Source organism: Sinocyclocheilus rhinocerous, unplaced genomic scaffold, assembly GCF_001515625.1.
Source record: "Sinocyclocheilus rhinocerous isolate Xijiao unplaced genomic scaffold, SAMN03320098_v1.1 scaffold993, whole genome shotgun sequence".
Lineage (NCBI taxonomy): Eukaryota > Metazoa > Chordata > Actinopteri > Cypriniformes > Cyprinidae > Sinocyclocheilus > Sinocyclocheilus rhinocerous.
The window spans coordinates 1,822,037-1,833,146 of NW_015639771.1; the positions used below are offsets into that span (position 1 = coordinate 1,822,037).

Below are 11,110 nucleotides of genomic sequence, written 5' to 3' on the forward strand. Positions count from 1 at the left end.
TAAAAAGTAAAACTAAACTAAAAATAATTAAATCAAAGCTAAAAAGAAAAAATACTAATGACAAAAGCACATAACAAAATTGCTAAAAATGTAAACTAAAATTAAAATGAAACATAAAAATATAATAATAAAAGCGAATGCAGTATATTAATAAATGCTAAAATAACACTGCAAACTGTGTTATTACATTACTATGGCGGTAACAAACCTCAGTAAGGGGACAGTAGAATTATTTTCAAATATCTCTGCTATTAAATCAAATATGCCAAAATTCTGGTAGCTAGGAATAAGTGTTGATGAGTTTCTTGTTATTGGATTAATAATTGCTCCACCATGAAAGAAGTTGATCTGGAAGAGTAAACTGACTGTAGAAGTAGAATCAATGCAAATGCATTGTATTAGAATTGCATTCTGATATATTTTGGGATGCATTTACATGTCAAGCAAATCTAAAAGTGCTTGCGTTCAGGTACTTGTGTAAAATATGTTTCTGACCACACATCCCCATCATTTGCTGCCATTCCTCCACTTCAACAAAATGGTAAAAAGTCCAGAAATATTAGTGATTTATTACAACAGACACATTAGCTACATGCTGCTTTGTAATTCTGATTACTTTATTTAAAAGATTCCATCTATTCATATTTCAGTTTAAAGATATTTTTCTTTTCCAACACTTCCTCTCACTTCCCCTCTTAATCTCTCCAATCACACAAACACATAAATATACACACATTTTACTCTGACTCGCTTGTCTAGTTTCAGTCAAACGTGCATGCTGCATGCTCTGGGATGCCTAGCAACCGAAAGTCTGTGCATGTTTGTTTGTTCTGTTTGTGCGCAGTTGGAGATTAATCTAGTGGTCGCAACAGCCGTGCTCTGAGCTAAAAACCCCTGGTGATGGATGTTCATCAAATCAAACATCTAGCAGGTCATGTTGACACCTGGTAAAGAGAACGAAAAGACAGACACGAATGCTTAGGACAGATAATGAGACTCCAAATACTGCTGTCAAGAGTTACGTAATTGTGGCATGCGGTTCTCCAAACTGTCACTTTTGGCATCCAGGACACTTCACTTTACGAGACACTTTTGCAAAGAAGAATCATATGAACTGACTGTCATCACACTGAATAAATTGCCAAGCAATTAATGTGTTTTTCCCTTCATTCATTAAGACAGATGACGTGAGCCAGAAACTGCAGAAAGTCTAAGGTAGTATTGATCACTATTTTCTCTAATAGACTGACCTCCCTATGCGCATGCATGATAGATTAAGTTCTTTAACTGCTGACCTTCTGAGCTATTTTTGCACCGAGATCATTTCTCTCATCCTTTTGATAAATGATATGACTACAAACTCAGAGACTCATTGTTAATTAGTTGGATGCAGCTCAAGTGTCAAGTGCAAAATACTGCAAACGAAACTGGTCTGTTCATTACAGTTCGGTACATTTATATATTAGATTATTGCAAACTTTGCAAAAGCATTACAGCAACAGAAGAAATACAGAAAAGCAAACTTGTCTGAATGTTTAAAGTAAGTTTGAATTTTGAAAGTTATACAGTAGGCCTTAAATTCTTACACTTCATTTAGAACAAAAAAGGGTTACAGCCTGATGCCATATATATATATATATATATATATATATATATATACATATAGATTGCTGCAGTGATGAGGGTTTTTTCATTGGCTTTTAGATTATTGTTGAAAATAAGTTGACCAACAAAAGTTTGACTCTTACACATTTTGTTCATTGTGATAATCTTCACAAATGAAGCCTATGTACAATCTTCAACGTCACTACCATCAAGCTTCCAACGACAGGTCTTTCAGTCTTTATTTAAAAAAAAAAAATCCCTGAAAGTTTATGTTAGAATAGTTTGCAAGAGCAGACTAGTGAGTAGATGAGTTTTCCTGTTTGGCATGGTAATGTTTACTGTCCCCGATAACCTCTACAGTCCCATTTAGCTACTTGTTAGCAACCGCCTTTTTCAAGACAAGTAAAAGCTTAAAAAAAATCACAAGGAGTATTACTAATGTATTTTATGTTGTAGAATAAAACACGAACCACAAAACCACAGACCCTTTTTTTAGGCATTTAACCAAAAACCTATTCAAAAAACCCACTGACGTCAATGATGGAACTAGAAGTGATAAAATGCTAGTGTCTGGATTTTGACCTAAAAAATACATCATCCCTGCAGCACTAATATATACAGTAAACAAAACTATGTTCTAGGAATGTTTTGCTAACTTTCCCATTTAGTTATGAAAGCGTTTTTTTCTGAAGGTTCTCTAAATATTTTAAACGTTTTAAAAAAGTTTTTTGATCATGTGAACATTAAGGGAACATTCCAATTTGTAATTTTGAAACATTATGGGAAAGTTACTTTTAAATGTTCTGAAACATGTAGTAACATTTAAAAAAAAAAAAAAAAATTTAACATCCAACTAAAACGTTTCAGAAAAAAACATTTCATGAATAATGTATAAATACAGTTTTTGTGCTACTGTTTTAGTGGTAGAATATTTAGTTTTGAAAAAGTTATCTCTGAATGTTCTCTGAACATTCAAAACATCCAGTTTTAATGTTTATTTATTTATATATATATTTATTTATTGGTTATGCGAACATTAAAAGAACATTAAATTTCTGTCACAGCAATGTTCTCTGAACGTTCTGAGACACATAGTAACATTAAAAAAATGTTAGTCAAACATCCAATTAAAACATTTCAGAAAAAAAACCTCCATGAACGATGCTACCATTATAAGAACATTATTAAAGACCACATAACTCTGAATGAATGTTCTATTAATCTTACTGGAAGAATGTCTGCTCATAACTTTGAGAGAACCTCGCCAGAACGTTAGCCAAAGTACTGAGAATGTTCCCTGTTATCTGGGTATATCCCTTAAATGTAAATGTCAAGAACCAACTCTAGATGACATTTACATTTAAGATATTTAACAGACCCCCCCCTGTGTGAAACCTGTTAAGTTGTGGAAATTGCTGCATAGTTCTTGTAATCAGAGGTCCAATCAACCCAAAGCAATTTTAATGGTTGCAGAGAAGCTTGGCAACCTCTGCAACATTTGCTTTCAACTCTCTCTAAGCCTTCAGCAGTTGCTTGAGGGCTCAGATGTGGATACAGTAAGATATCCAGTATCCGAGGACAGAGCAATCGCTAATTTCACTGATACGCGAGACATGAAGTATTGTAACTATGAAGATAATGTGTTAAATATTCATTTGACACAAATTCATTTAGCTAAAATGCTGATTTCTGTAACTCTTACAGGAATAATATGTAATGAAAAAGTACTTGTCCAAAAGTCCAAACACTGATTTAAGAGTACACAAAAGGAATAACATTTCAGTGGCACCATTCACATATCTTGACCATAAGGCATGCGTTGTGATTGGACTCCCATAAAAGGTGCAGAGATCAGCAACTGGGCCATTCTCCCCAGGGATTTCAGCTAATAAGAGCAATCGTATTTATAGAGGCTCATTTTAATGCAACCCCTCAATCACTGGCCATCTCACCCTGCAACCCCTTTAGAAGCCCATTGAGCCACTGAAGGTGAGTTTTACTCACTATTACAGATGGCAAGCTGTTCTCCTGATACCTTAAAGGGGGTTTAGGATCCAACGGAAGGGACCTTGTTTGCAGAGACCATCATTTTAGCATGTTGTGTCTATTTTAAGAGGCGTTCGTATTTTGTGGATGACACCGCCCTGATTGCTTTAGCCTGGTATGTTGTAACAGTTTTATGGTTCTGTTTACTGCTTTTAAGACATAAACAACAATGTCTATGGAACGACTTGACTGCCATTACTGCAAGGACACTTTGCTTGGAAAGAAATACATCCTAAAAGAGGACACCCAATACTGCACAAAGTGCTATGAGAATCTGTTTGCTAACTGCTGTGAAGTGTGTTCTTTGCCAGTTGGGTGCAACTCTAAGGTAGGCATAAGAAAGCATTTACTGACATCATAATTCACACATTTATATTTGAAAATGACATTGAATTACTTTTTAATACAATGCAACCACAAATCAAAAATTTGTGAGAACAATGGACCCTTTTCACAGACTTATGTAAAAAAGACTTATGTTTTTCTTTTTCTTTTTTAATTAATGCATAGTTATAAGACTAAACTTTGTGTTATAGTACCTTGGCATTACATTTCAAAACTCCCTTCTGGCCAGTGTAATCAATCAAAATATTTTTGGAAAGTCATTGAAACGCTATCATGGATTTTTTTCTTTTGCTTTTGGATCAAATGGGAACACAAATTATATTTGTTGTAGTATCCATTCACCACTATAGAAGTTTACCCAACTATGATGACTTTCGCTTTTAAGAACCCTGGAAATGTAAAAAAGGATCCATTAATAAAGGATTAATGAGTGACAGAATGTCAAAACAGATTTGCAATCTTATAACTAGACTTTCTCTGCATGCATAATGAAGGATCTCTCCTACAAAGACCGGCACTGGCATGAAAATTGCTTTAAGTGCGGCAAGTGCAGTCGATCATTGGTGGACAAAACATTTGCTGCTAAAGATGACCTTATGCTTTGCACCGAGTGCTATTCTCATGAGCATTCCTCAAAGTGTAACACCTGCAAGAAGACTGTCATGCCAGGTAGAACACTTTGTTCTCTTCTTTATCTTTTCTCGAGAAATTAAATGTAACTAAATGATTTTTTCCCCCTAAAAATATCTTAATAGCATGAGTTTGTAGGTGGTTTATTAAGTTGAATAAAATATTAAGGATCTCGGTGTATAAAGGTTGTCTTCTGCTCATGTGTTAGGATCACGAAAAATGGAGTACAAAGGCAACAGCTGGCATGAGACATGCTTTCTGTGTCAACGCTGTCAGCAGCCAATAGGAACCAAGTCTTTCATCCCTAAAGATAGCAATTACTTCTGTGTCCCTTGTTTTGAGAAGCAATTCGCCTACCAATGCTGTGCTTGTAAAAAAGTAAGTCATTTACCTTGTGTTTGTGAAGGAATACGACATTTGAAAAACAGTATTACTGTTACAGTTCACCCAAAAATGACTCACTCTCTTATTGCACCAAACTAATATGACTTTATTTCTTATGTGGAATACAAATAGAAAAAGTTTGTGAAGGTCTTTTTTGAACCTTGAAAGCTTTAGCCACTGTTCAATGCAATTGCATGGAAAATAACAAGCATACAGGTTTGGAATGACGTTAGGATGAGTAAACAATGACAGAATTTCAGTGTTAACTCTCATGTCAACTTATAACAATTTTATGTTTTGGTGAACTGGTGGCAAATTTGTATGATGTAATTCGTACACTCTCAGATGATTTGCAGGTAAGTTTTGAGAAGCAAATTGCCTACCAATGCTGTGCTTGTAAAAAGTAAGTCATATACAGTACATTTGCGAAGGAATCAGATCAGACATATGAAAAACTATTACATTTCATTAAAGTTATAGTTCACTCAAAAGTGACTCACCTGTATTCACCTTCATGTTGTTCCAAACCAGTATTTTAAAATGTGGAATACAAAAAGAGAAAATTTGTGAGAGAAAATAAAAATGTATTTATGCAACTGGAGCTTTCAAGATTCAAAAAGCATTTAAAATCACCATAACTATAACAAAATCCTCAACAAAGCTATCATTTGCCATCAAAGACATGGAATATAGCAGATGAATTGAATGGACTATGATACATAATGCTTTTGCATTGTTTTTTTAACCTTGAAAGCTACAGTCGCCATATATTAAAGCTGCATGGAAAACTGTTTTGGCAAATTGGTGAATTCAATTCCCATTCATACACTTTCGGTAGATTTGCTTAATTTTAGGTACAGGGGTGGACCTTCATGCTTAAATTTTTTCTTAAAAAAAAAGAATGTTTCCATACAAATCACATTGGATTGGACTGGGATTTTCATTTTTGGGTATTTTCATATTTTTTTAAGTGTTTGACAATATTGCAAATTTATTATACTATACTGAAATCCACACTTTCAATTCTGTAGGCTATAACAACTGGTGGTGTCACGTACCATGATAAGCCCTGGCACCGAGAGTGTTTCACTTGCATTGGATGCAAGAGACAACTGGCAGGCCAGCGCTTTACCTCGAGAGAAAACTACCCATACTGTCTCGATTGCTTCAGCAATCTGTATGCCAAGAAATGTGTGGGCTGCACCAAACCAATTACTAGTATGTTTTCGTTCTTGACATCTTATACGCCTCTAAATTAAAATAAAAAAATTCATCAGCATTGTGCTCGACTGTAAAACAACCGTGTGTGTGTGTGTGTGTGTCCAGGCTTGGCAGGTGCTAAGTACATCTCGTTTGAAGAGCGGCAGTGGCACAGTGAGTGTTTCACGTGTATGCAGTGCTCTGTGTCTCTGGTGGGCCGTGGATTCCTCACCCAGAGGGATGACATCCTGTGCACTGACTGTGGCAGGGAGAAGTGAGTTCACCCGACTGGGTCAGACAACCACAGGAGCAGCACAGTCATCCAACTATAGCAGGAAAGCTAATGAGGGCAAAATAAATGTAGATTTGGATTTCTGCTCACATGGAATGATGAATAAACAATGAATATATAGATTAATGATCTTTGTGGCCTGCTGATTAGGATGCTTAATGTATTGTTTAATAACTTTTCAACAATGATTTGGAAACAACTGTCTTCATAAAGCCTAAACCAGCATGGAATACTATTGAAAATGTTTGAAGTTTGAAGTTCAAGTGTCACACGAAATGCTCTTTTGGTCAATAAACTTTTCTTCTTGTCTACTGCCCATTTTTTAAGTATAAATATACATAAACATGCAGAATTATTCCCATCTTTTATTCCTTTTACGGTGGCTTTGACTATAATGCATATATTAATGGCCACCATAAAGGGGGTTAAAAATGGGAATGATTCTAGGGGTCCACTTATCTAAGCTTAGCTAAACTTAGCTATGTCTCTGGGAACAAGATGAGTCATTGATATTTTTGGTTCATTATCCCGCATCAGAGAGAAAGTCTGTATATTTTACATGCGCGAAAACGGCTAATTTGTTGTGATATAAACTAGCATAAAACCTCAAAAACAAACATGATCTAAAGGCCACAATATTCCCATTTTGATTTCATTTTTTTAAAGGCGCTCTCAGTAATTTTCCGTTTATGTTTTGCTGGCGAAATAAAGTGAGTAGAGGTGCATTCACGCCAAGTCAAAATTACTGTAATTATAAGATTCTGACTTGTAAAATGCGTTCACATCCTCATAGAACTTGTAATTACAACTTGTAAACTCTGCAATGTCATGTGGAAACACTCAAAATGAAGTACACTCTTAAAAATAAAGAAAACTTTAACATCCATGGAATCTTTCCTATGCACAAAAGGTTCTTTGTAGTGGAAAAAGAAAAAAAAAAGGTTCTTTTAAGAACTGTTCACTGAAAGGTTCTTTCTGGCGGCCATAATGGTGGTTCTATGGCATTGTTGTGAAAAACCTTTTTTGGAACCTTTAGTTTTAAGAACGTACATGTATATTGTTATATTGTAATAGTTCAGTTGATTAATCTGAAAATAAACAAACATGGGTGCCGTCAGAATGAGAATCTAAATCACATGACTCCAGTCCATTGAATGCCTTAATGATGAATTTTTTTATTTCAAACACACAGCGTTTGGCTGCACAAAGCATTAAATAATGTACCGCAGTAGTGTGGATTACTTGTGTATTATTGTGCTGTATTTATCAGCTGTTTGGACTCTCATTCTGACAGCACACATTCACTGCAGAGGATCCATTGGTGAGCAAGTGATGTAATGCTAATTTTCTCCAACTTTTCTCCAACTCATCTACATCTTGAATGGTCTGGTGGTAAATACATTTTCAGCAAAATTTCATTTTTGAGTGATCTATTCCTTGAATGCTCTATTTCGTTTGAAATTAACATACTCCTAAACAAAACCCTACCCTAATCCCAGCTGATAATGTGAGCAAAAGCAAACGTAAGATAAAAATGCATTTGCTGAAGCAACCACGCTGTTTTAGTTTCCTTTTATGCACTTTAAAAAAGCACATCTCTAGAGTAAATAAGAAATGTTTAACTAAAGGTTTCATGTCTCTAGGCTTTCTTGAACATTTGGCATTGTGCAATCAACCATCCATTCAGAGCCAGAGTAAAAGCAGTAAAACTGCTGACACCAACTTCCTCTCAGGATGAGAGTCACATGGCAAGGCCAAAATACACTTGAGTAAAAAAGAGACGTCCAGAACACTGTGAGACCGTTCTTTACTCATTTTATTTAGCTTTACAGCATGTAGATATTTGAGCTAATGAAGGTTGTTTTCCTTCTCTGCCCAATTTACTATGTTTCTCATTTATTTTTAGATGTATTTTTGCCACTGAGACCTAAATTAAGAGTAAATAATCATTAAAGTCTTCACCCCTGTGCTAGTCTTTCAAAAAATGCCCTCTGGGAAAGGCATAGACAAATTCAGCATTCAGTGTTTGGAGTGTTTTGGTAAAAACCTCTATATTGGGACCAAAGAGGGAGTTGTTGAGTACCTCACTGTAAATAACATGAGCGGTGAAGAAAGCCTTTCAGTGCGGGATGTGGGGAAGAGACAGATGGGCCGAAGTGGAGCAATCAGCCAGCTGACGGTGGTCCCTGTTCTGAATCACCTCTTAGTTCTCTGGGATTGTTCGGTCACGGTGCTTAACATGTTCTCCCTGGAACTCATTCCAGCCCTTCTATGTCAGTGAGTCAGCGGTTCAGACTGATTCCTTCGAGCTCATTGCAGCTTCGACCAAGAGGAAAACAGTGAGCATTTATAAGGTGTGTGTGGACAGATGGGAGTGTGTGAGACAGGTGGCTCTGCCGCAGGAACATGCGGTTCTGGCTGTGCATGGGACGTGTCTGTGTGTGGCCACTTGTGACAGATATTTTCTCCATGATTATCAGAGCCAAACCACCCTCTATCTTTTCCCACATAACCTGGGAAAGCAAAATATCATTGCCAACAAATGTGGAAAAGGAGAATTCATTTTAAATGGGCCTGGATGTTTGGGTAAGAATTTTTATAATTATAAAATTAAGACTTTTTAAGCTTTAAGTGATAAACAAAGTAAATCTGAAAAATCTGCCAGTGCATGAACTTCACATGTGCAATCACATGTTAAAATCACATGTGAAACAAATGTGAAACTCATGTAAAACATATGAAACACATATAAAACATGTAGTTTCGCGTATTTCACATGTGATTTTAACATGTGATTGCACGTGAAGTTCATGTGTATTTTCTATAAGGGGTAAAAAAATACACTTAAGGTTTTACTGGGGTTCAAGTGCTTTAAGGCCTTTATAAGTGCATGCATAAAAAGACATTGTTTAATTTAACGTACTCACAATACTTGTAATTGATAATATACTCAAGTCCCCATAGAGAAAAAATTATGGCGAACAAATTAAGACTTTTATTGATTTTGCAAGATACCTTAATCTCATATTTCTCATCAAAGGTTTCAGAAGAGATCTAAAAAGAATAAAAAATTTTCCAAGACCAAATGATCTAAGTTACAGTATTATGCACCTTAATTTATTTTTAATATTTTTTTTCAGCAGTTGTATAGCGGTATTTAAATTATTGCCTAATTTAATTATATTTTTATTTATTTTTAATTACCTTTTTTAATTTTCAATTATTTAATTGGAATTTTACGATAAATAACTTATACTTAACTGACACATACCTGAAAACTCCACTAACTCCTAGCTATAAAGTTAGTCAGTAAATAAATAGTCTATAAAGTAGTCTATATGATACGCAGGCATGTTTGTGATGAATAATGGCACTTCCCAGCATCCTCCTTTACAGTGGCCTGATGGAGTGGTGGACGCTGCAGTTCATTTCCCATTATGTGCTAGCTCTACAAAATCAGACTGTTCATATCTACAGCATTCTGGACCAGCAGCTGAAGCAAACTGTCCCTTTACAAAGTGCCAAATCTCTCGTCTCAACAGAAGGTTCGTTTTACCATCCAACATCAATCTTTATAAATCATTCATCAGAAGTCATAGTAAATTCAGAGGCACTATTACTGTTCTTAATTGCTTATATATTGTATCTTTACAAATTCAAGTTCTGTATCAGTACATCTTTACAAGTTCTGCTACATTTTTTAAAATCAACAAATACTGTAAATATACTTTGTTTCACACAAAATATGCCACATTATAGAAGTAAAATGGGTTGTGAATACAATTTCATAGCAACTTTAAAAAATTCAAATTTGAGTATGCAATTTGAGCTCGTTGCAATCGTTGATTGATGCCATGACACTAATACTAATATCTTCTCATACTTTAATTATGTACTTATTTAAAGGCACATTTCTAGCTATTTCCTTTCTCTTTCTTTGTTATAGAAAGTGTTTTTGTTGTTGCTGACAAAGAGATTCATCGGCTGTCACCAGTTCCTTTGGAGAATCAGATCCAAGAGCTGGTTAAGAGAGTTGATGAAGCCCTGATGCTGCTGGACAGACTTCAAGATCTCCTGCCAAAAGATTCATATAAAGTAAGACTAGTGATAAATTACTAAACAAAGGGGATTATTGTCTTATCTTTTTTAAATATATTAGAAAAATATAATCCATTAAGCCAGTGTAAATATATGTAGTTATGGCATCTACCAGCACTGTGTTATGGATGATGTTAACCAGCCAATATTTGACCTCTTGGTGTCAACAATACCTCATTAAATCATCCATTCATATATTAACAAATGGATTATATTTGATGAGTAGGTGTATCTTACTGAAAGACAGAGTCATATGAGAATAAGCTTAAAGGGGTCATATGACGTTGCTAAAAAGAACATTATTTTGTGTATTTGGTGTAATGCAATGTGTTTATGCAGTTTAAGGTAAAAAAACCCCCACATTATTTTCCTTAAAGTGTACATTATTTAACTTTCTCCTCTATGCCCCGCCTTTCTGAAATGCATCGATTTTTACAAAGCTCGTCGTTCTAAAAAAGCGAGATGTGCTCTGATTGGCCAGCTATCCAGTGCATTGTGATTGGCCGAATA

The 11,110-nt window shown here is 35.2% G+C and overlaps 1 protein-coding gene and 1 pseudogene across 1 annotated transcript; both read left to right on the top strand.

The window, feature by feature from the left end:
• The first annotated feature begins 3,535 nt into the window (after nucleotides 1-3,535).
• LOC107751805 (four and a half LIM domains protein 2-like) lies at nucleotides 3,536-6,831 on the top strand. The gene is made up of 6 exons (XM_016567578.1): nucleotides 3,536-3,594; nucleotides 3,809-3,979; nucleotides 4,491-4,665; nucleotides 4,835-5,004; nucleotides 6,042-6,228; nucleotides 6,337-6,831. The coding sequence occupies exons 2-6, from the start codon at nucleotides 3,821-3,823 to the stop codon at nucleotides 6,486-6,488; spliced, it is 843 nt and encodes a 280-aa protein (XP_016423064.1). The 5' UTR covers nucleotides 3,536-3,594; nucleotides 3,809-3,820; the 3' UTR covers nucleotides 6,489-6,831.
• A 1,622-nt stretch (nucleotides 6,832-8,453) lies between these two features.
• The window catches only part of LOC107751789 (transforming growth factor-beta receptor-associated protein 1-like), a 7,809-nt pseudogene continuing 5,152 nt past the window's right edge, over nucleotides 8,454-11,110 (top strand).

Bases quoted from the DNA above. Each gene is read 5' to 3' on its own strand.
- LOC107751805 (XM_016567578.1), top strand. From the start codon at position 3,821: ATGTCTATGGAACGACTTGACTGCCATTACTGCAAGGACACTTTGCTT. The intron at 3,980-4,490 runs GTAGGCATAAGA...TGCATAATGAAG, and splicing joins CAGTTGGGTGCAACTCTAAG to GATCTCTCCTACAAAGACCG. The intron at 4,666-4,834 runs GTAGAACACTTT...CTCATGTGTTAG, and splicing joins CAAGAAGACTGTCATGCCAG to GATCACGAAAAATGGAGTAC.